Source organism: Impatiens glandulifera, chromosome 4, assembly GCF_907164915.1.
Source record: "Impatiens glandulifera chromosome 4, dImpGla2.1, whole genome shotgun sequence".
Taxonomy (NCBI): Eukaryota; Viridiplantae; Streptophyta; class Magnoliopsida; order Ericales; family Balsaminaceae; genus Impatiens; species Impatiens glandulifera.
The window spans coordinates 8,833,162-8,858,648 of NC_061865.1; the positions used below are offsets into that span (position 1 = coordinate 8,833,162).

The 25,487-nt window shown below is 31.7% G+C and overlaps 3 protein-coding genes and 1 non-coding gene across 4 annotated transcripts; 2 read left to right on the plus strand and 2 right to left on the minus strand.

Annotated features, from left to right (window-relative positions):
* The first annotated feature begins 983 nt into the window (after positions 1–983).
* Positions 984–5,904, plus strand: LOC124936975. The gene is made up of 9 exons (XM_047477501.1): positions 984–1,191; positions 2,161–2,339; positions 3,318–3,425; positions 3,861–3,917; positions 4,077–4,157; positions 5,077–5,111; positions 5,199–5,288; positions 5,374–5,530; positions 5,650–5,904. The coding sequence occupies exons 1-9, from the start codon at positions 1,017–1,019 to the stop codon at positions 5,773–5,775; spliced, it is 1,008 nt and encodes a 335-aa protein (XP_047333457.1). The 5' UTR covers positions 984–1,016; the 3' UTR covers positions 5,776–5,904.
* A 2,134-nt stretch (positions 5,905–8,038) lies between these two features.
* Positions 8,039–8,110, minus strand: TRNAG-UCC. The gene has a single exon. It is a non-coding gene; the product is annotated as a tRNA-Gly (tRNA).
* Positions 8,111–9,481: 1,371 nt separating this feature from the next.
* LOC124936032 (nicalin-1) lies at positions 9,482–15,976 on the plus strand. Its single transcript, XM_047476482.1, has 13 exons — positions 9,482–9,865; positions 10,490–10,659; positions 11,601–11,704; positions 12,044–12,110; positions 12,574–12,666; positions 12,863–13,027; positions 13,116–13,256; positions 13,335–13,412; positions 14,248–14,360; positions 14,452–14,512; positions 14,668–14,835; positions 14,928–15,029; positions 15,565–15,976. Exons 1-13 carry the CDS (start codon positions 9,583–9,585, stop codon positions 15,715–15,717), a joined length of 1,698 nt encoding a protein of 565 aa, XP_047332438.1. The 5' UTR covers positions 9,482–9,582; the 3' UTR covers positions 15,718–15,976.
* Positions 15,977–16,093: 117 nt separating this feature from the next.
* Positions 16,094–19,378, minus strand: LOC124935685 (mRNA-decapping enzyme-like protein). The gene is made up of 8 exons (XM_047476101.1): positions 19,060–19,378; positions 18,920–18,960; positions 18,791–18,840; positions 18,050–18,194; positions 17,349–17,405; positions 17,021–17,135; positions 16,450–16,908; positions 16,094–16,374 (listed from the first exon to the last, which is right to left on the minus strand). Exons 1-8 carry the CDS (start codon positions 19,216–19,218, stop codon positions 16,318–16,320), a joined length of 1,083 nt encoding a protein of 360 aa, XP_047332057.1. The 5' UTR covers positions 19,219–19,378; the 3' UTR covers positions 16,094–16,317.
* Positions 19,379–25,487: the final 6,109 nt, after the last annotated feature.

A 25,487-nucleotide genomic window follows, 5' to 3' on the forward strand; every position in this document is an offset into this window, starting at 1 on the left:
CACATAAATATTAATTTAAAAACTTATACATATAAAAATTAATTTTAAAAAATTATAAAATAATATACTAATATTTATCTATACACATAAAAACCTAATTAAAAAATTATAATAAAATAATTATATAACTTATTACTTTAATCTTATAAAATATTATTTATTTGATTATATGTTTTATTATTTAATTAAATATGTTTATCATAAAAATATATAAAAATATTATTTATTTGATCATCTATTTATAAGATTTATGTATACACATAAATATTAATATAAACATATTAAAAAAATTATATAATAATATTAAAATTAGTATATAATTTTATTTTTTTAATTGTTATATTAAATATGAAATTATATACAAAATTAACAATAAAAACATACATTTTACCCTAAAATATTTATAAACAATAAAAAAAATAATATGATTAAAATAGAAAATTAGACAAATATTAAGAAATACTTATATATATATAATTAAATAAAAAATAGATTATAATTGATATTTTTATGTCAATTTTAAAACTCTATTTAAAGTATAAATGTATCATTTTTATTAACAGTTAAGTTTTAAAATAAATATTTTAATAACTTTAAATAATATTTTTAATTAAGTATAGTTTTAATTTCTTTTTCTAGTTAAAATATTTTTTACTAATTTATCTTTTAGTTTTATTTTTATTAAACTTTTTTCTTATTTATTTTATCTTTTTATTCAATAATATTTTTTAATAAGAATATAATAATTATTATTTTAAAAATTAATAATTTTATATTATAATATTATATATAAAAAATATACATCTATAATAACATTATAAATTAAAATATAAAATATTTATTAACTATTTATAATATATTAAAATATAATGTTAAATAATCAGTTTTTTATTATTTAAACATATATATTATTAATTTTAAGTTTAAAAAAAAAAATCACTAATTCAAGGTCTTTCCCTCTTCATCATCTTCATTAGAAAGATATTTTTGTATTCAGCATATTAGAGAGAGAACAAATGGATATTGTAGGTAGAGTGCAAGCTTCATATGCTTGCATCCAATTCCCTCAAAATTCCTCCTCCATCTTCTTCCCAAGGAAAAGCTACTCTGTACGTCGTCGCCGAGGTCATATTTCTCATCGGAGAATCTCATCGGCGGTGGTGTCTGTTCTCGGAAGTCCTCCACCGTCAGGTTAATTTTCTTCTCTCAGGTTTTTTCGACCTTCATTGAAGCAAATGATCGTGATTGAGATAAATTGAAGTCTGTAATTGCATTACAGACAGTAACTATGCTACAGCTGTTGAATTTTAGTGATAGTATTAAGGAAAACGAAGAGTAAAGGAACGTAGACAAATGATTAGGCAAAATATCTCGTGATTGAGATAAATTGAAGTCTGTAATTGCATTATAGACAGCAATGATGCTATAGCTGTTGAATTTTAGTGATAGTATTAACGGAAATGAAGAGTGAATGAACGTAGACAAATGATAAGGCAAAATATGATTATCCTTCGTCTAGATCAGGAAATTCTTGAACCGGTTATTCTATCTTACAAATATTGAGATAAATTGAAGTCTGTAATTGCATTACAGACAGCAATAATGCTATTGCTGTTGAATTTTAGTGATAATATTAAGGAAAACGAAGAGTGATAAGGCAAAATATGTTTATCCTTCTTCTAGATCAGGAAATTCTGGTCTCGGTTATTCTATCTTACAAGTAAAGAATCCGTAACCTAATATGTTTAGCCACGGAAACTTGTTATAAGCAAAACTGAACCATTAATCTTCAGTTTTGTGTACAAATGCTTCTTATCGGTATCAACTTCATTACTGTTTGGTTATCCATCGCTAATTTTTTGAAACAGCTATGTTCTAGCCTTTTTCTGAATCTACATTTGCTGACATATGCTAGAGTTCTATGTCAAATTAAAACATCACTTCAAATAGCTTATAATTTTTGTATACTGGTTTAAATGTCACAAACTTCATCTCTTCATCAGTTATTGAACCTCCTTTCTTTGGTTATTAATTGTGTGACTTGAACACTAGCAAATCTTTGCTTGGTCTGGTGAAGTAGATATGAAAAGTAGCATGAAACATGTGCCTTTCAGGACTACTTATATATATTGAATTCAATGTTTATTTTTTCGTTTACAGTAAGTGAACTAGAAGAAGATGATGTTCTTTCGACATTTTTCAAAGAGAGGGAGTTGGATGGGGACTTTATTTCTAAGGTTTCTGATGTACTTTGGCTTAAGAGAGTTGTTAAATTCAATGATGCTGATGCTGATGTTGATGCTGATGCTGATCCCGAGCTTGCTCAATTACGAAATGAGGTGTTTTTTTGGTTGCGTTGATGTATACATTATTATTTATGCATTCAAACTTTGACATAGACGATTTTTAGTGTAGATTTGTATATATTGTTATGGCACTTTGTACAAGAGATTGAAAGTCTATGATAAACTAATGAACAACCCTTTAATTTTTCATGGATTCACACTGAACTTATACTAAGGGCTTGTTTGGATTTAATCCAAAAAACCCTTATCCCATCATCAATCAAATCATCACTAAATACTAAAATGCCATTACTTATTTCTTATAATATTATATTAAATACAAAAGATATTTTTTAGTCATTTAACCAAAATAACCCATTTTGTTCATCAAACAATATATTTTTTTTCAAAATGTTGGATTATTAAAAAAAAACTTCTTCAAATAAGCTCTAAATTCTTAATGAGTGTGAAAGTTGAAACTGTTTCAATACTTTAGTTAACTGCAGAGAAGATACTAAGCTGCCTTCTAAGAGGTGAATGAAAATTTTCCTAAATAAAATTAGTATGTATACTTCTTTTCTGATTTGTTATAGAGTTTACAATTGCAACATTATCTCAACAGCTTACTTCACATTTCCTGACTTTTTACTTAAATCCTACATGTTGATGACCTTATTGAGATCCATACCCCTAGCAGTTATAAGAATGTGAGACTAGTTTAACGTTTGCCAGAAGTTTCCATTAGATCTTCTAAGTGTTGGTTGGTTAATACTTCAACTAATGGTTGCCTTCAAAATGCCAGGGATAAGACTAGATGATTTGCTTTTCCCAGGATAATTTATTTTTTCAAAATATGTTTGCCCTGCTATTGTTGTTGGATTATCAAAATATTCAAGCTGAAATACAAAATTACATCAAATGATTTAGTTCTTTAGGCCATATACGTACTATCCGAGAGTGACATATCTTCCTGCAGTTTGAGTGGCATCCAAAATATCAACGGGATCTTTTAAATCTACTTACTGTTTCCAGACTGCTGCAGACGAGAATGAAGGAGGTTTCTTGATGCTAACTAGGACCCTTGAATGGGTAGCAGCAGGTGACAGTTCTGCACCATTTAACAAGAAGATAATTGCAAAGGTATATGTTTTCTTCATATTTTTGTTTAGTTAATTACTCATCCTTAGTATAAAAAGAAAGTGTTATTCGCCTAAGTGCTTCAGCTATTCGAGGAAGATACAATAATTCCCTTTGGTATTTATACTTGTATTAATAGGCGAACCACTACATCCATTCTGAAGATAAGCCAACTCTTTGAAGGGGGATAAAAATGAATGGGTCGTTTTTGTAATTTTCTAGTTGTTCCAAAGTTTATGAAGTTAATAGACCTTTTGTCACTCTACTAGTTTTCCTTATTTATCTGTCCTTTTACTTAACCATTATTTGATAAATTTTGATGGAATTATGAACCAAACAATGTGAAAAAGGATCGAACGATCATTCAATTTATTATGTAAATTTACCCTTTACAAATGTGTAGTAAAGAACCTCAAATTTCAACATGTCTGGTTGCAGGACGTGCAGAATGACAGTGAGAAAAGAAAGAGGTTGAACAATCTTAGATATGAAGCGGTATGGCATGTCCTCCTCTTCACATTGTTCATGGTTATATTTTGTGTTAGTTATGACTTGAAAATTATATCCATTATCTATTTTACTGAAGATAATAGGAAACGACATCCAGCTTATAATCATTATAAATATTCTTATCCTTTATGCTTCTTCCTGCAGATCAAGAGAGAAATCTTGCTTTTAACCATAAGTATCGGGTCACTATGCAGTGTATACTGTTTGCTAGCTCTGTCTGTACAGGTATTAATTTTTAAAGGCTATTTATTTTATTTATCATGAAAAAATGAGTTTCAATAATTAAGCCCTTTTCCCTTATATTGCGATCTTTAATGATGTCAGAACCATCAATTGAATTAATATTGAGTTCTTGTTCTGGGTAAAGATGTATAGTTGGAGGGAAAAGGTCTAAAATATGAAATCAATCTCAAGTAACTGTTTTGAAGGGAAAACTCAAGGAGAAGGAAAAAAAACGTCTTTATCAGATGTCAAACCTCAAACCTGTTCTTAGAAAAAATAAAATAAAAGAAACCCTAAATCTGTCAAAGCCCAGATTGTCATGATCATACTATGGCAGAACTTATTATATATTCTTCTATCTGTAAGTTTGTAAGTCCAATTTGTGCTTTTATTTTCAATTATACGTTTTATCATATAGTTTAGATCCTATTTGGAAACTGATATTTGGTCACAATCACGATCTCATTATTGGAAAATCGCCAAGTTCAAATGAATAGTGATTCTGTTTGGTATAAGATGTTTATGATTATGATCCAGATTATTTTGTGAATTATTATGTAGATTATAGTATGATGTTTGTCTTAGTATTAAGATAATTTTTTGGATCATCATCAAGATTATAGTGTGATCTTTTACTTCATTTGGTATAAAGATATTTTTCTGAATTATGATTTATCTGTATCCTGTTCTGACCAAAAAACTCCAATGAATTTCTCGATCCATATATATTTTATGGGAATTGCGATACAACCCGTTTAGATACACTGTTTTCAACCATGATCTCATCCGGATCCAAACCCATATGAGAAAATGGGATGAAATGGTGTTTCAAAATTAAGCATACCAATTAATATGAATTTAATGAATCTTTTATTTTGTCTATGGATTTATTTTGCTTCAACTTTACACGCACCCTTCACAGGCTGCAGTAAGCTATTCTGCTGGAGTTTTATTCAGGTTAGTAACTATTTCTCTCTCGTTTTTCATCAAGCTTTTCTATGGAAGTAAAAACCATAATTAATGCTATTTTTTTAGTTGATGCAGTTGTTTGTATCTTAAACTTCTATACCAACAAACAGACAAGATATCTAAGGAAGCAGTTCCAAAGATTTTCACGCAAAAGAAAATAAAAAAGTAAATTAATTCATCATTTGCTTATACTCGTTTATGCCATGTCGATTACTTAAGACTATAAAAGTTGAGTTGTTTCACTTATCAGGATTGGTATAAGGAGCGAAGATTTGAGAGATGTGTTTGAAAAAACAGTTAGTGGATCGGGTTTCGTACTCGCATCGCCCAGGCTCATAATTCCAATAGCAATATATGGACTTTGGGGCGTTTCTCAGCATTTCGGTAACAATATATTTGATTTTCAGGTACTATTTTATTTTGTACACTAATTTTTTAGAAAGTTAGTACGACCCAGCAATGATCGATCGAGTCTTAAGTAAAGATTCATCATTCCTAACTTTCTTTTTTATGTAATCATTATCAGCTTGTACCAGCAATGGTTGGGATGTTTGCATATAAAGCTGCTGCCCTAGTTCAAGTTTATAGAGATAATGAAGATCTTCAACTTATTTTCCCTGGAGATGATGAGGACTTCACTAGAAGAGAATAAATCCAATCATGTATGTATTTGTGTTCGTGGGTCGTTTTTGTTTTTCGAGTTTTCAACTAAACACTATCCAAAAAATCAATTCGGTTATACTAAATCCAATATTCATAACCGATCTGGTTGATTCTGACATAGATTTGGTTAGTTGGTTTTTTGAAACAATCTAATTTTTTATTTTTGAAACAAATGAATAAAATAAATTTCATTTCATCAAACTATTACAATTTATATATATATATATATATATATATATATATATATATATATATATATATATATATATATGAGTTATTATTTTTATTCAACATTTCTTGTATTAAAAGTTTAAAAATAATTTTAAATTTTTTTTTATATTAAAAAATAATAAAAATCGTTTGAGCAAAATGTTACTCAAGTTATCGAGTTTGTAAGTTCTCGAAAAAAATTATTAATTTTCAGACGGATTTTACCAGTTTTCTGTAATGAATCTTAGAAAGTATCGTAATAATTGCATTATGATTGATACGCATCGACGATTTCTCGTTTATCAAAAAATAATTGGGATGATAACCAATTATGTAGACTTGTCATATTAGTTGCATCAATCCAATTTTTTTAACCGTTACTTAAAGACTCAAGCATCACCGAATGAATCTCAATATACTCCCAAAAAAAAAAAAAAACTTCATATACTAATTATTATATAATTAAGTTATTTGTTTATATAAATGTATAACTATTTGGTTTGGAGTTCAAATATTTATTAAAATTCATGGTTCATTTAGGCTCGATTTTGAGATTAAATGAATTGATTTATCCTTTAAAAAAGGGAAATTTGAGCAGATGACCCTACTAATAGGGTAATTACCATTTGTGTGGGTGGATAATTTAAATAGTGCTGGTGATCCTTTTTTTTAATGACAATTGTACCCTTGCGTAACGCAACTCCAGTTGCGTGACGCAACCGGAATTTTTTTTTTTCGTCTCGCGGTTGCGTGACGCAACTGGAGTTGCGTGACGCAACTGGAGTTGCGTGACGCGATTGCGTAACGCAATTGGGGCATTTTCGTCCAAAAAATTTCATAATTAAAATTTTTTGAAAAATAAAAAAATAAAAAATTGCGTCGCGCAACCTAAGGATGCGTGACGCAATAGGGACATTTTTGTCAGAAAAAAGGAGGTCACCAGCGCTATTTAAATTGACCCTCACTTTCCGCATTTAGGCCTCTTTTTTAGGGTCATCTCCTGAAATTTCCCCATTTAAAGGATAAGAATCAATTGGGTAAGTTGTGATTCGGTTTTGACGAATTACTAGGGTACCCTACATGTTATGTCTATGTTAAAATTTTGGGTGTTTTTATTAATAAAATGGCTTTCTTTTTAGAATAAGTTATATATATATATATATATAACCAAAATTTAATTCAATAAAATAATTAAGATGCTTACTTGTATTTTTTTTTAAATAATTCTATTTAATCTTATAATTTGATAACAAATTTATTAGTAATAAAATGTTACAAAATATTATTGTAATTACAACAAAAATATATAAACACATTAATTTAATAAAATAATTAAGAATATTGATACTTATTGTGAAATTATGTCAAAAGAACAAATTATTTAGGTTTTAAAAAATATTAGAAAGTTGTCACAATATTGTACTTTTTTATTGTTATAATTGTTAAAAAGATGATGAAGATTAATTTTTTATATACATAAAAGTAGAAGTTTAAAAAAATAATAAACATAAAATATAGAAATTTAGTCGCAATTCATTTCAACTAAGAAGATGACAAAGTTAACATATACATTATTCCTTGTACTATAATCAAGTTTAAGAAATAAGTTTAATCAACTAGCACTATTTTTTACAAATTTTAGTAGTAATAGATTAAACTAATATATAGTCCGCGCATTTGCACGAGTAATGATTTAAAACCGAAAAAAAATTACGGTTAAATTTACTCTCACATATATATCCAAATTAACCACAACTCTCGACCCGACAATCCGGATACTTTGAAAATTAAGAATTATATATATATATAGGTTAGTTAATTAAAATTTTGAACTTATATTGTTAAAACTACTTGTTTGGTTAGATTGCAAATTCTTCGAAATATATCTATATCATTTTTAATTTTATTTTTAACCGTTTTAAATTTATGAGTGAGTCAATATTTGTTGTAAGGTGTTATAATAAAGTATATTTCTTAACATTATTTAAAACAAAAAAAATTAATTTTGCGTCTGCCGGGAGTCGAACAAAAAAAATTAATTTTGCGTCTGCCGGGAGTCGAACCCGGGTCTATTGCTTGGAAGGCAATTATCCTAACCGTTGGACTACAAACGCTTATATGTAAAAATAATTAGTTGATAATATACTAAACTTAATAAAATAAAAATACTATGTATCCAAAATTAATAGTATTTAATATTTTAAAATATTATATAAAATATACAATTTGGTACTTTAGTTCATGATGAGATATTAGTTTATTGAAAAACAATTCAAACAATTTATATCAAACAACCCCTAATTGTTGTTGCATTTTGTAAAATTAATTTTAAAAATTACTTAGGAAGTTGGAACTATGAAATATGGAATAATAATAATTTATCGAGATTTATGGTTTTTATAATAGACAAGTTGTAAATACGTAATACCCTTTAATTATGTATATATTAATACATTTATTCGTTTAATTATATACTTCAACTTGTTTCTAACCTAACGACAATAAATGTGAATATCCTAGCATTCTTAAGAGAATATGAGTTTTAGCTCGTCAAACAAAATAGTTAAATGGTTAAGTGTGTTTACGGATTATGTGTTTAATCTCTTGTGGTTACATTTTTTTCATCTGAAAACGTTATAAGTGTAAGTGGAGGACCATAACTATGAGGTGTCATGTTAGTTCGGCTTTAATTCAAAAAAAACTTCTAACTTTCCAAATGTCCAATAAAATTGAAAAACCAATACATATTAGATAAAAAAAAAATCTTATCCAAAAGACAAAAGTTCAATTTACTAAAAACGTGGGTTGATCCTAACTTATTGCTAAAATAATTTTTAATTAATAAATAAAAAATATTAAATACTAGATAATACCCAAATTTATTTGTGTGATATTATCCAATTATTTGCTATCAGATTTGGTTAAATAAAAAAAAAAAATTAAGTTTGTGATTACAAAATATTAAATAAACACACTTAATGGTGAAATTAGGGCTCTTTATTGGAACAATCGACCTCTTCTTTCAAACTTCACAATTTTACTCCTTATTTATAAAATTATATAAAACGAGATTTTATTTTATCGATTTTATTTGAAAAACACAGTTAACTACATAATATTTATAAATAAATAAACAAAATAAAAGATATATATCATTAATTTAACTACCGAATTTTATCGAATTTCGGATTTTAACTACTGATTCTTTAAAATTCGATAATCAAAATCTTCGTTCGTTGAAAATCGATAATTAAATTAGTAAAATAGATCTTTTATTTATTTAATTATACATGTAACCATGTAAATAATAAGTTAAATACTGTTAAGACAAAATTTCGTGTCCGAAATCTTAATTGACTCCAATAAAGAGCTCAAATTAACAATTTCCCTATAAGTTTAGAGAGAAATAATAATAATAATAATACCAAACAAGTCCCTAATCTAGAAAGAGCATCTGCCTGCTTCAAATCCAAAGCTGGGTTAGCAAAAACACAGCCATTGAAGATTTACAACTCTACTAAGCAAATCGAAGTAGTTTTATTAGTTAGTCATCAAACCCTAGTTTCTCTCTCTATATTCACTGTTCATGGCGATTCCAAGAAGAACTCGTGAAGGTCACATATTACAGCCACTCTACTCGATGATCGCTCTAGTATTCGTACTGGTTGCATACATCGAACTCGGAGACGCCGCCACAGTCGTTGACGTTTACCGGCTCATCCAGTATGATCTCGCCGGTTCTCCTTACGGATCTAGATTCGCATCTTTAAATCACCATGCCGGCTCTTCTCTCTTCGCTCCTGGTACGGATCTTTCACGTACGGTTGCCATGATTCCTCTATCTGAAGTGAATATAACTCTCATTCGAGGTAATTTACTTTCTCTTTCAGTAAAGTATTGATTTCTCTGTGAATCCGCTGATTCAGTCTGTTCGTGCAATTGCTGATCTGGAATTGATAAGTGTTGTTGTGACTAGCTGTTTGTATGTTATTGGAAGGAAATGTTTACACTATGCAGGGTTTTATTTATGGAAAGTAGAGATGGTAGGTCCATGACTTGATTTTCAGAAGGAATTATCAGAAATGAAACAATTAATAGAGTAGAAATGTTATAATAGAGGTAGCCTTCTTGTATATACTAGCAAGAGTTAATACAAAGCACATATGGAGCAAAGCTTAGTCAGATCATATTCATTTGATTCGTTTTAGCTAGTATTTGCCTAAAAAGGACTATCAAGAGTTAATACAAAGCGCATATGGAGCAAAACTTAGCCAGATCATATTCATTTGATTCGTTTTAGCTAGTCTTCACCTAAAAAAGTCGTCAGGAAGCCTCTTTAATTACCTCGGTTCTTGGGTTTGGTTTCTAATTTCTAGTTATGTTTTACTTTCTTTGGGTGTTCTTTAGTTAACTATGCATTTCTGACCATCTACGTTGAATGCTCATGTTTTTCTAACAATTCATTGATTTTTCTCTTGTTTTTCACATGACAGAATATATTGGACAAGGAAGGCCACTGGGAGGTCTGTTATTTTTACTTCCACGAATTTTTAGTTTTGAGAACAATGACGATTTAGACAAAGAGAAACATGGTTCTGAAAAAGACATGTTGACTAGCGATCTGTTGGATCTTGAGCAAACATTAATTCATGCAAAAATTCCTGTAAGTTACTAAACCTTCATATTCCTACACTGTCATTTTGTCCAGTAATTATCTCTGGATTTTATGTGTGAAGGCTACTGACCTTACTTCTTGTTATAACCTTTTGAATGGTTTTGCATTTTTCAGTTTTTCTTGACCCGGACTCATTAACTGCATTTCTCATTCTAACTATTTTATTTATCCTATTTATTGATTATTGGTGGTGTCCTTTTATTTCCTGGAGATTTGCTCATATGCAATACCTTACTTATCAATGTTGCTAAAACTTCCAACCTTTTAGCTCCCCCAACTGTTAGGAGTTGGAATAAATTGCCAAGAGTACACAAGAGAGGCTTGTTTATGTGTACTTATTAAGTATCTAAACCTTGAATATTAGTTATATAACCACAAACATAGACATCTGAATGAGATTTTACTTAGTCAGGGAAATGAAGGTAACTAATTGCTTAACATGTTTATTCAGTACTTTCTACAATTAATCGTGGTCATCAGTAAGTTTGAGTCAATATTATTCATTTAATCAATCTTCCAGTCAACAACTTCAATAGGTACTTCAAAATTACCTTGAAAGCTTTCTACTTCTTTTATTTCATTTTCCAAGAAATAAATTCAAGTTCTCATGTTCCAAGATATGAGTGTTTTTCACTTTGTCCAATAACATCAACAATAATGACATTTTTTGACAATAGTTTTTTTTTTAAAATGCCATGCAAAAGAAAATATGTCTTTGAAGAATTGCTAGCAGGATTATTTTATAGCTCTAGGATTACCAAGTCCAAAATCCTAACTGACATTCTTGTCCTATTTTGAGAATGTGAATAACATTTGTTCCCAGATACTGTGTATTTTTTATTGTAAGGTGTTTTACAGCTTGATATTTCTTTATTAATTTTAGTATTAATTATTTAAGAAAATGCTTTACACAATTGTTTTGGTTGCAGTATCCTGTATATTTTGCTTTTGAGGATGATAATATCAACTCTGTGTTGGCTGATGTTAAGAGGAATGATGCTACTGGCCAGCCTGCAACAGCAACTGCGGCAGGGTAAGTATATGCTTGTTAGGGAGATTATGCTCATTAAATATTGGCTTTGGAAAAGATCATGGATGAACTAAATAAAATCTTTGGAAAACCAACCTTCTATCAATATTTTTGTGTAGAGGTGGCAATAATATAAATATATTGGAAGTGCTTGCCTTTGTGAATCGTAAATAATTATTCTTTTGTAGCAGAAATAGTCAGTTTTTGGATTGGCCTTGTGACATTTAGTATATATTTTCTGCAACATGAAGTCCTTTAACATTACTTATTTGCTTGTATTTTTGTGTTGGCTATATATTAAGAAGTTCTCAGCTGATAGTATTTTCCAATTGAATATTACAGGTATAAGCTTGTTGTCTCAGCTCCGGAACCTAGGAAAGTTGTGTCTCCCACAATCATGAATATTCAGGTTCCAATTATGCTATTAGTTTATTTCTCATGCCTGGAGTTGCTAGTATGTGTGAATCCTCTATTATTTGATTTTCGATCAACTTTCAGGTTCCAATTGTGCTAGCTTCCTAAATTAAAAAAAAAACTATTAAATATGTGCTTAGTTAGGTAAACTATGAATAACTTAACTCGGTAATTAGTAACAGCATACAAAGAAGGGTAAATAGGAAAAAGGTAATTCCCACTTATATAAACAGGAAAATGTAAATAAACAGTATTAGTGTAGGGTAAATAGTTTTAAAGTATTTTTTTAAATTAAGTTGGCACTACAGGCAATGAAAAAGCTGATATGATTCTGCTGTCTTAATTCCAGTTGTTGTCCTTTATTCCATATGCATAGTATACCAGTGTATTGTTTGCCTTCCACTTCAACTAAATTTGTTGTGTGAGCCTAAAAATAACCATTTTGTTGGTGATGGCAGGGATGGTTACCTGGACTAAAAACTGATGGAGATTCCAATCAACTCCCAACTATTGCCATAGTAGCATCCTATGACACTTTTGGGGCAGCACCGGTATATTAATATGCTTTCCTGTCTTAATCCTTTTTTTTTAAAAGTAAACACTTATTAATGATTATAAAATTGAACGCGAGCAACATTCATTTTACAAGGTGAAGGAAAAAACAAATACAAATGGAAGATTAAATTCCTGTGTTAATCAAATTGCTTGTACACTTTTGGTTTTCTGATGTGTATTTTATATCTGCAGGCTTTGTCAGTTGGTAGTGATAGCAATGGAAGTGGTGTTGTAACACTTCTTGAAATAGCTAGACTTTTCTCCCTTCTATATTCAAATCCACGGACAAGAGGAAGGTACAATTTACTCTTTGGATTGACATCTGGTGGACCTTACAACTATAATGGAACTCTTAAGGTGCTTTAGCTAACTCGGTGTGATAAAAAACTCTAATCCCTTGTTTTTCAATTCTGACTCTTTAATCACAATTATTTTCTTTGTACAGTGGCTTAGAAGTTTTGATCAACGTGTACATGAGAGTATTGATTATGCAATCTGCCTGAACACTGTTGGCTCATCAAACAATGAACTATGGCTTCACGTATCTAAGCCCCCTGAAAATACCTACATAAGGCAGATATATGATGTAAGTTGAAAATTTTATTATGGGAGAAAAATAATGGCCTCTTCAAAGATTTAAATTCTAACGGGTGAAATATTGCAGGGTTTTTCCAGTGTAGCAGATGAACTAGGCGTTAAAGTTGGCATCAAGCACAAGAAAATAAATATCTCTAATCCTAGAGTAAGAGAATTCATCCCAAGCTACTAACAAAATTTCCTGAATCCTTAAACTATCCAAGCTTGTTTGTTTGACCGGCCCGTATATGTATATTTTTAGTTTGATGTGCAAATAAAAAAAATATAAAGGAAGTGAAGCCAAGCCGTCCCATGAGAGTGAATCTATTAGAAGCCTCTGCTTCAGTGAGAACATGTTCTTCCTCCAACCTGTTAATATTATCAATATCATGGGAAACACTAGAAATATTAGAACGAAAGGGAGCCAAAGTTTGCTCGCCTCCATTCTTCATATTTCTTTTGAGGTTTCCAAGTTTATAGGAAAAGATATAAGATGGTCTCCTCACCACCGGTGATGAGTAATCAACCCACCACTTCCCTACTTCCGACACAAAGTTGTGATCCGAGGGAAGGACAATTTAGATACTAGTATATTGTCACAATCACGACTTCATTGGAAAGTTGCCAAAAGTTGTGAGTTTTTTTCATACTATGATCAAATTATTTCTGGATCATGATTATAGTGTGTTTTTGTTACTTATTTTGGTATACAATTAACAGTTTACATCATGATCCAAATATTGTAATTTTTGTTTAATTTGATATAGATATTTTTTCACTATCATTATGATTTTTTACCCTTATAACAAATTCAGATTTTTTTCTGATCATGATCAACATGAAAATTATATTCTGGATACTTGTTATAGAGACTTTTTTCGGAGAAAACATATTCTGGATACTTGTATTCTGTTATGTATTGAACTTGTGGACAAGACATTTGGCTTTTGTTGTACTTTTGTTTGCAAAAATGAGATTCTAAACTGGTGAAGCTGTTGTAGGTAGCCTGGGAGCATGAACAATTTTCAAGGTTGAGAATAACTGCAGCAACACTCTCTGGACTATCCACGCCCCCCAATTTTCTAGAAAATAGTGGTGGACTTTCTGATAACAGGTAAATTTTGAAATGTACGCTTTTATTCACATTTCAGCCGAGAGTGTATATGATGAAAACTAGTTTACTTGATACTTTCTCTTTGTTGCAGACATTTTGGAAACGAGGCTGCCATTATTAAAAGTGTCAAGCTTGTTGCTGAGAGTATAGCAGTAAGTTTTTCACTTGCTATTGTCTTGTTAAATGCAATATGCATTTCCTTATGCTTATGGAAGAGTTATTTATCTTGTTTCTTAATGAAGAAAATAATATCCCAACACTTATTTGAAAATTGTTAATATATGTGTTGTTCCATCTGACTCTTCAGAGACATATCTATGGTCACCAAGGAAAGAAGGTTGAAATTTTTGCTGACAATAGCAGTTTAGCCGTCAACCCGTCTTATATCGCTTCCTGGTTGGATCTTTTGTCACAAACTCCTCGGGTTGCACCATTTCTTACAAAGAATGATCCCCTTGTAATCGCGTTAAAAAAGGTAGTTTTTTATTTTTGTGTGTGATTACCATTTACCGAAAAAAAATATGGAACTAAGTTAATATTAATCCATGTTATACTTACTAATGTCAGGAATTAGGAGAGCACACAACAGAAGTGAATGTACAGAATGAGGTGCTTGATGGGGTGTTCACATTCTACGATTCCATAAGCTCGAAGCTTTATATTTATCAGGTAATGATATCATTTCCCTACTTATTTACCCCCTTCTGCTTAGACATGATTTGTTATCCACAAAAGTATGATATAATATTATAATTCAAATCGGAAACTCATTAAAGTATTCGTTAATTTGAGATCGGCCCTTAAACTATTGTTATATATATTATGAACAATTTTGATATGAACCATTTTTTGAACTATAATCTTTTCCTATCAAACTAATCAGCCACATTACTATTTATGGAAATGAGGATTTTTATGTTCTTTTCTTTTTAAATTAACCAAAATAAAAGGATACATGAAAAATAATTCTATGTGACTGATGGTTTGAACATAAAAATATGCTTGAAAATTTTCGTATATAAAACTATTTGTAATTTCCACACTTCCAAGGAGAAAAAAAAAATATTATTGGAGAAGATTTAGAGATTTTTTAATGAAAAAGTAAATTATTTGGGGTTTTTATTATTTGAGTAATGCTTTAATATACTGTTATAGTAATAGTTGCTTTAAACTGAATGAATCTATTTGATTTGCATTCTCTCAGGTTGCCAGTGTAACATTTGATTTACTTTTGCTACTTGTGCTCGGATCCTACCTGATAACCCTCTTTAGTTTTCTTGTTATAACAACCCGGGGTCTTGATGATCTCATTAGTCTGTTCAGACGACCACCTTCGCGTAAAGTGAAAACAGCTTGAGAGATTATCGCGAATAGCATCGAAAATCATATATAAAGCCAACAACAACACTGCGATTGATTACTAGGTATTGGCTTGGCTCTTGCGTTTTGATTGATGGTGTCTCTTTGTAACTTTCTATTGGCAACGCCCGAGGTCTTTTCTCACGTTGTATTGTTTCACATTGGTCGAGAGATATTTGATTAGTTTTTGTAACCCCCTTCCCTTTTTCTTTTCTTGGGCAACTATTAAATCAATGCAAATTTTATTCTAATTCCTTGATAATAATAGATACTATTTAGTTATTTAGTTTTCAAAATGTTATTTCTCATCATCATTTTGATCCCAGTATACTTCATTATACCATAGACAAGTTCGAAATAAAGAGAAAAATAAATCAGAACTTAAAAATGAATAAGTTGTATTTCAATTTCCAAAGTGTTTGTTTTGAACATGTTTGTAATGACCAATAAATATAATATAATTTCCATCAAGACCAAAAAAACAATAACACAGTAATAAAGAGCTGTAAACTGTAGCCATTCAACCCGAAAAAAATACTAAACACAAAATGATCAGTGTGTGGTTGAGACTCTTTAAAACCCTTTCTTCTCATGATCCTCATGAATGATGTGCATTCAGCAGAGCCCGATGAACCATGTCGATGAATTGATCATCCTAAAAGACAGGAATAAGACGAAAGATTATGATAAAATAAATGAATTTAGTTGAGATTTGAGTAAAATAATATACCTGAACAAGCATAAGAAGCGCTGCCCGTACTTTGTCTCTGCTAAAAGCAGGGGCGAGAGATCGCGAAGGAGTGGGCGGTGGAAATGGTTGAAGCAAAGGAGAAGAAGATCCATACGGATTAAATTGTGGAGCACTAGGCAAACCAGATGAAACTGGTGGCGGCACCATCATCACAGCAGAAGAAGATGTTGGTGGGCTGAAAAAGGATGGTTTCAAAAGGTTGGCAGCAGTTGGATGATTATTATCGGTTAATCCGATTTCAGAGTTGTTTTCAAGAAGAGCCATTAAAGAAGCCGATGCAATTGAAGAAGAAGGAGCAGGACATGGTGATACAAGAGAAGGAACATTGGGAGGGTTAGGGTTCGGGATGATCATGGCTGCAGACGAAGAAGATGAAGAAGACTGGTAAGGCTGTCCAACTGTTTGTCCACTTGTTGTTTTGTTAATATTCATTGCATTCTGCAAAAACAAAAAAGGGTGAATCTTTCATGGCGTTCTTAGTGGGAGTCGTGTTAGATTTCTAAATGAAGTTCAGATTATACCGATATTAAAAAAAAAAAACGATACATACACTGAAAAAGTTGACAAATAGGCCTGGGTCATTGGGAATATCTGTATCTGATGCTGGCTCTAAGGGACCATCCATTGCTGCCAAAGTTGGGACTGCTTCCAGTTCTTCAAATTCACTGCAATTACATAATTATTTTCAGAATAAACACCAACATATTGAAGCTAGAGATTCAAAGTAGAAGCTGAATGATACAAACCCTCCTTAATCGAGTTAGTGTTGGATTTGTTCGCAGTATAGTCCAGAATCAATCATAATAACATAACCCGACAAGAACCAGAAAATAAAGGAATAGTTTTTCCAAAATAAATAAGCAGGGAATGAATGATACCTCTTTGCTGGTGACACCTTGAGTTTCTGTGGCACCTTGGAGTAGGCATTGAGTATCCTGTCCAAACAAGTGACGTGATAATAAGATATTTCAAATTTTCATATGAAGTTGTTTGAAAAAATAACAAATATATCTCAAATGCATTTGATGAATAAACTACTTGCATATGATTGGACAAAGAAATATAAAATTCCCCTCAATTCATATGAATTTGTGTTTTAATAAAGTCTTCTAATAAAACTAACAATGTCCCACACAAGGTCTACATAGTTCCTACACAATGCTTAGGACGATAAATACTGTTCAATTTCCAATGATGTTTATCTACTATAGGACGAAAACTAAAGAATAAAAGGTCTAAATAGGAGTAAACATGAAAGATTGAACACCAACATGATAAGTGTCTAGTGACCCAATTCATATCCCTAATATCATGATTTCGATCCCAAAGCAGGTTGAAAGAATTGAAACTACAGAAGTTGAAAAGTTTCATTGCTTATGGGACCATGACTGTGGGGTCGTGTTCAAAAAAGAAAAAGAACTGAAAATTTTGAACCTAAGATAAATTGTATCATGAAGATATCAAATTAGAGATTCATTAATGAAGAGAGATGAGTTTGTATATAACATACCAAAAAGAACTGGCATAGAATGTACAGAAAAAAAACAACAAATTTTCTTATTTTAAGTATCAATAATACCTGCTAAAGAGATTAGCAACCTCCTCACATTCGCGTGTATTATAAAACCATATACCATTAACTTCTTGAGATGCATTTCTGTATAACAAATAAGGAACCTGGATTTCATACTCAAAATCTCCCAAAAGATCTTCCACGAGGTTTTCTGTTTCAATGAGCACCAGCCAATTCATAAATATAAATATTATATATCCACTCAAAACTCAAGATACTTGAATGATTGAAACAATCAAACACAATGATCCCATTTGAAACTGTTTTGTATCTGGATACATAATGGTTTAGTTACAGAAAGATTCAGAAATTTATTTTTGTTTCTAATTTGAAAATGGATCCAAACATAATCAATCAACAAATGTTTCCAAATGGATACATATACTTCCTCGAATTGATTCGATACAAAATGTATTATGATTAACCATCAAATCATGACAAATAATCTATAGATCAATAAACAATACTACACCATCCCTTTCTTCAACCTAATTTCATGATAATGTAACATTAGTATCAATCCAGATTTGTATAGCTATGTGGGTAATCTGTTATACCCTCGAAAACATGAAAAAATCGCGAATGCATTTGATACCAAAAGAAGTAAAAGAAAAACAGTAACAACTCTGGATCATCGAAATTTTATCTCAGTTTTGAACTGTGAAGTTAAATCAATTGTTAAACATCCATTTGCAAATCTAATCATCAAGATCAAACCCTCAATGAATGTGCATAAATACTACTAACCTGTATTCCTCCTGTTCATTACAATAAACTGAAATCGAGGCTGAGCACTCCTGATAAAACCCACAAAAATCTCAGTTTTCAAAATTACAGATCATTCATCATCAACATTAATCTAATGAAAAAACCCACCTTTTAACAACAAAAAGAGATCCTTCAACATCTTTGCGACTCTACAAGTGAGAAAAAGTGATAAGCAAACAGAACCCACAATCATCAAGTCAATAAGTTCAAGAATATGAAACGGGGATTAGATCAGGAATAGAACGAACCCACTGACTAAGCTCGATGTTGAATTCGTAAAAGGTTACATGAGCTGCCGTGATGAGAATCTCTTCCACGTAAGAGTCGATTCGTTGAAGAACTGTTAAGTTTAGAAGTTTAGTCCCTTGTTGGTCTAGATTCGGCATCAATTTGCCGTTCTGAGACATTTTGTGTCTTTGATTTTGCAGAAATCGAATGGTGGAAGATTGTGATTGATGTAGAAATCTAACTGGATTCAAGTTTTGAAAGGTTTTTGAGTTTGGATTCGTAGAATCCACCGAAATTTGATTTGGGATTTGGAAATGGTTGAAAGGACTGGGTTTTATAGCAGATGAAGAAGATAACTAAAATTTTATACCCTTTTCTTAATCCTCTCTCAACTTTGATGTTGATACATTAAAATATCTTTAAATAAACCCTAATACTATTTATCAATCTTTATAATCACCTTCAACTTTTAAAATATACTCAAATGTGTTTTTGTTTTTGGAATATATTTTAATAAATTTAGTTATGTTTTATCATTTTTTTTTTCAAACTCAACTTTACTCTAGTTTTATGTATACTTAAATAAAGAAAAAAAAAATCATATTTATTATTATGATTTATATCTTAATAAGATTAACATATTATTCACTTATATTATCTCATTCACATTATACCTAATGCAAAATTGAATATTCTATTCCTAATTTATTTATCCCTTGTTGTCGACCAATCAAAATGGAACAGAATATTATATTATTAAAATTGAGTTAGTTTAAAAAACTCAACTCGAAATCAAAACTGTCTAAAGTTGAACGACGAAACGGGAAAATGAATGAGTCGGGCTTAGGTTTTGAATATTTTTTTAAACCCAACTCAATTTTAATAATATAATATTCTGATTCATTTTGATTGGTTGACAAAATGCATATAGGGTTACAAAAGATTCGGACGGAGTTTAACCGATAACCGGTAGGTTAAAAGTTTTTTAATTAATTTGTACTAAAAACATTTTACCCATTGTCCCTTTTGTGAGGATCACACAACTCTCTCGTTTGTCCTCATTGTTGACGTCTCTTTCCACCTTCGCCGACAAAGGATCTAGGTCCAACAATGACATCATCAATCCAAATCTAACTCCATCGATAGAGGAGATTTAGATCCAGTTCGTCGATTAATCACCATCTATTTCACCAACAAAGGAGAGGCGGAGATGGTTCGACCTTGTTCTTATAAGATAAAACGTCATGTGAGATAGAGTAAAAATGCACGTTATAATGACAAATTTAAATTATATTTTCAATTTTTTATTTGTATTGCAACTTTGATTTTAGGTTTTGAAGTTGAAACTAATTATAATTGTTATTTTAATTTATTTCATTATAATTATGCACAAATTATAATTCATTTTTTTTTTAATTTAAGAATAAGTAAGATATGAAGTCTATATATAAATGAAATATTATTGAATATTATAATATGTAAAAAATAATTTGTATGAAATATAAATATATAATTAACTTATTATCATCATCGTTTAATAAAAAATAAAACCGGTTCGATTATATTGCACAGAATATATAGGGAAATTTAACAAAATATCATAAAAATAGGCTTAAATGCGCCGATGAATCGTCACGCAAAAGGAAAGCATGTGAAAAGTCTAGAATAATCTTACTATTTAATATAACTTCGCCCTTTTTTATTTCTCTCTTCTCCTCATTCTCTCTTCTCCTCATTCTCTCTCTTCCCGCTCTTCTCCTCTTTCTCTCTAAACGAAAACCTAAACGGCGACAATGATGGACAGCCACGGTGGCGATCTTCGACGGACACAACCATGAGCACGAGCACGAGTACGAGTACGGTGGTAACTGGTACTCTTCTTCCTCGATCATTGTTTGTTGTTTGTTGATTTCATTAAAAATGGTATGGTCACGTCTCGTGAAGGGCACGATCGTCTCGCGACGACACCATTTTTAATGAATAATTGCATGACTTCAATTGTATGGGATCGTCTTGCGATGGATCCTCATTCTAATAGTATTATTTATCCATTCATGTTTTCAATTGTAGCTGAAGTATTCGTTTTGTATAATGGAGAGTGGAAATTTGTTGATGGTACAATGACTTTTCATGCAAGTTCAATCAAAACTTTGGATTTGCCCCTAAATAATACGTTTGCCGAATTAATTGATATCATTTAGTATACACTTAACGTGCAAAAATCTACATATTATTTAGTGCTTCAAGTCAAGTATGATGTTCCGCGTATGACAAATTCTCCCCCTCTTATTATTGATCAAGATAAGGATGTGGGCACATATTTATCACTGTTGATTTCGGTTCGCACTGTGTCACCACTGTGTGTCTCTGTAGTAAAGAAGTCACCACTTACTCAAGATAAGATAGCACTACTTACATACCCACACAAGAAAGTATACTACTACTTACTCAAAAAAGTATAGCAGGAGTTGTTCCTAATATGTTTCAGCAGGATGTCCTTTGAAAGTCAAAATGAAGTAGGAGAAGAAATTTTTTTGCGTCATTATGAGGATTTGCTTACTACTACTAGTGTCGCACCAGCAATTGCACTCATGCCTCATCGATCATCAATACCTACACCATCTGCTGCAAGAGTAACAGTTCCATCGACAGACCGATCAATACCTACGACAGAAGACCCATCATCATCAATACTGACAGACCGCTCATTTGGGATGACATTAAGTAGTGAACCGTATTGGAAGTCGGTGCGTTGTTTGATAAAAAAAACTTCAACTGAGGTTATATAATATGCGATGACTAATCATTTTGAATTCAAAGTGAAGAAGTCAAGAAAACATCTTTGGTATGTGAAATGTGTGGATGAGACATGTAATTGGAGATTATGTGCTGTAAAAGGTAAATTATCTGAGATGTTTGAGATTCAGAAATTCGACCAACAACACTAATGCTCAGTTTTGTCGAGGCCAGAGAAAATAATACAAACACCAACATGGTTATTGGGCAGTGCATGAAGAGTAAGTACATGAATCATCACCATGACCACTTACCTAAAAAAATAATTGAAGACATGCAGACAAGTTATTGGATACATTTGAGTTATAATAAGGCTTGGAGGTCAAGGGAAAAGACTTTAATGGTGGTGCGAGGAACGATAGAGGATTCCTATGGAAAATTGTCATCATACCTTTACATGTTGGAAAAGAATAATTCGGGTACCATAATAGACATCCAAACAAATGAACTCGGCCACTTCAGGTATATGTTCATGTCCATATGCCTCTCAATTAGGGGTTTCAAAGCCTCTTACCGTCCTATATTGTGCGTGATACCAGTTTTCTTAAGCACAATGTGAGAGGTCAACTATTGGTGGCTATAACATTGGATGCGAATGAACAACTATATCATGTTGCATTCGACGTTGTTGATTTAGAGAATAATAACTCCTGAACTTATTTCATGCAAAAACTATGAGATGCAATTGGATTAATTGATGAACTCGTCTTCATATTTGATAGACACCCAAGCATCGTCACTGTCTTGTGTGTAGTTTTTTCCAAAAAAGACCACGGTGCGTGCACATATTACATAAAGATGAATATTATAGCCAAATTTAAAACTGATAACAGTCACACGGAGTTTGATTTGGCTTCTCGTGCGTACACAGTCTCCAACTTTAATCGATATTTTGACAAAATCAGGGTTAATGATCAAAGGATTGCTGCCTATTTGGAATAAATTGGGTTCTAAAGATGGAGTAGAGCATTTTTCCTGGATAAGCGATACAATCAACTCACAAACAATTATGTTGAAAATTTTAATAGTCAGAGAAAGGAAGCCAAAAAGTATCTCATTTCAACAATGACTGACTATTTAAGATTCACAATACGACATTGGTTTCATGATTGAAGAGAAAAACGTCCAACCACCAAGAACATTTATCTCCAACTTATGAAAAGTTATTATGTGAGGAATTCGATAAGGCCAGATTCTATAACGTCTCTCCGCTTAACCGATTCGAGTTTTATGTGCATGACAATGAGTCCCATTTTAAAATCAATTTGAAAGACATGACATGCACTTGTAGGATATTTGAAGTATCCGATCTTTCTTGTACGCATGCCTTGGCTATTGCCCGTCACCGGAATTTGGTTTCTTATGACTTCTACTCAAGGTATTATTCAACTCACATGTTTAATCTACCTAACAAATTGTTTAATCGTTCTATTTATTTGCTCATAAGTATTACTCAACTAAATCTTGGTTGAATACATATGTGGAGACATGTTATCATGTTTGTGATGAAGACGATGGATATTCCCGAAATTATCAAACAACGTGTGTGCCTAAAATCAAATGTTAAGGTTAAGAAATGGAAGCCACAAACAAAACATAGGTCATCCCAAGATGAGGTCCGTAAGGTCCCGAGACGATACAACTCATGTGATGGTCTAAGACATAATATGGAAACATGCAAAGTAGTGATGCATGCACCATCTACTGTAAGAGCATCATTATCTTAACAATATGAGCCTTTAGATTGAACTTGTTTTAGATCTTATTTTGAAAGTGTCTTATTTTGTGGTTTGAGATTTGGATAAAACGAACTAGTGTATGTTATGGTTGATTGTGATAAAATGAACTAATATTAATACTTCTTAAAATTGCAGTGTTCCTCATTTGCATTCCTTAAGTTGTAGTGTTCTTATGTTGTAGTGTTCTTAAGTATGTTGGTGTTCTTATGTTGTAGTGTTCTTAATCTTCATCTTTTTTGGAAAAACGGTTAAAACTATTTCATTAAAATCCAAAAATTAGGAGGGTCAGAAATCAAAGTTAGACAAACCCTAGCTATGATTAAGGATGACAATCAAAAGACCATAAAAACAACTGATTAGTAGCATTCATACATTCTAAAAAAAATATAGATGATTTGTTGTAGTGTTCTTAATCTTCATCTTCACCTTCAGGGATGATTCTCTTCCCCCATCTGTAAATCCCTTAAACAAATCATCAACTGAATTGTCTATTTGTTCAAAGTTCACCAATTGTATTAGATCTTCTCCATGGAGGACACTTCCATCTTTGTCAGATCTGCGGTCTAAATGACAAACTTTATCTCCTGCAAGGTGTTCTTCTTGTTGGAATAATAAACTAATATCATTGGGCGTAGAGGCTCATTAAGCTCCTTCCTGCTGGCGAATTTAGGGACAAAGTTTTTGATGACCTCATGTGTTCACACTCGAAATGCTAGTGAGAACCACGTTATAAGGAAGATCATCACGAATCTCTCTCGCCTCTTTCTTGACAAAATATATAGAACTGAGATGTTTCATGTTCTTGTTAAGACCCTTCATGGTGGATCTAAAGGAGACATTCCCTCATGAAAATCAGAGGAAAGTTTCCACGTCTTCCACCATGTGGAGGATTTTGACAAGTACAATCCTCCTTGGGTCAAATGCAAATAGGTACTGACAAATCAGATATACCATCCCCATCTTTCATGCATCTTTCTTATCAGTGCGTGACATAAAGCAAGACTCAAACTCGTTTATTCGTACAATCATTTTCCCTTTAAAATATTTAATCAAGAGAGGTGGACAATCTCGACATTCATCTTCTCTTCGTTCACCATAAGAAGTCTGTCGAGGTTAAGACCTGTAACCAAGGCATACTCCTTCATACCAAATATCAATTCCTCCCTTTCACCATGAAAATAATCTCCTTCGAGTTTGAGCTTACCTTTCTAAGCAGCATTTGATGGATTATTATTCCTGAGAAAAATAAGCTCGGGGCTGTGAATAAATATTTGAATTGGGATTCAATGCCTAAGCCCTAAACCCTAAACCCTATCCATAAGATCTATTGTATTCAACTTGTCAGCTATCTTCTTGAGGTTGTGGGCGCATTTCCAAGAAATTATACTAGGAAACTCACGAACGGTTGTTTCTGCCATCTACAAAGGAACAACAACAAATATGTAAGAACAAATAATAAATACATAGTCGCGAGACAATCGTGCCGTAACGAAACCCTAAACATAAACCCTAAACCAAAAACTAAAACTAACCTGATTAATGAAGACGATGAAGGAACGAGAAGACGAGTCGAAAGAATCGTCGAGGCAGGCAGTAGTGAAGTTAAACATAGACTAGAGAGAGATAAGTCGTTGCGACGGAGTGAAGAAATGAAATGTTTATCGCGTCATACTTATAAATAGAGTATGGCGCATGCATAAACGCGCGCCTCTTCAACTTCCATCGTGAGACGATTTTGCCCCTTCGCGAGACGATCTTGCCATTCGTGAGACGATCGTGTCCGTCGCGAGGGGAGACCGCCCATTGCGAGAAGGGACGACCCTTCGTGAGACGATCGTGCCCTTCGCGAGACAATCATGCACGTCGGCGAGAAGGCCCATCTCGAGAAGGGACGCCCATCGCGAGAAGGGACG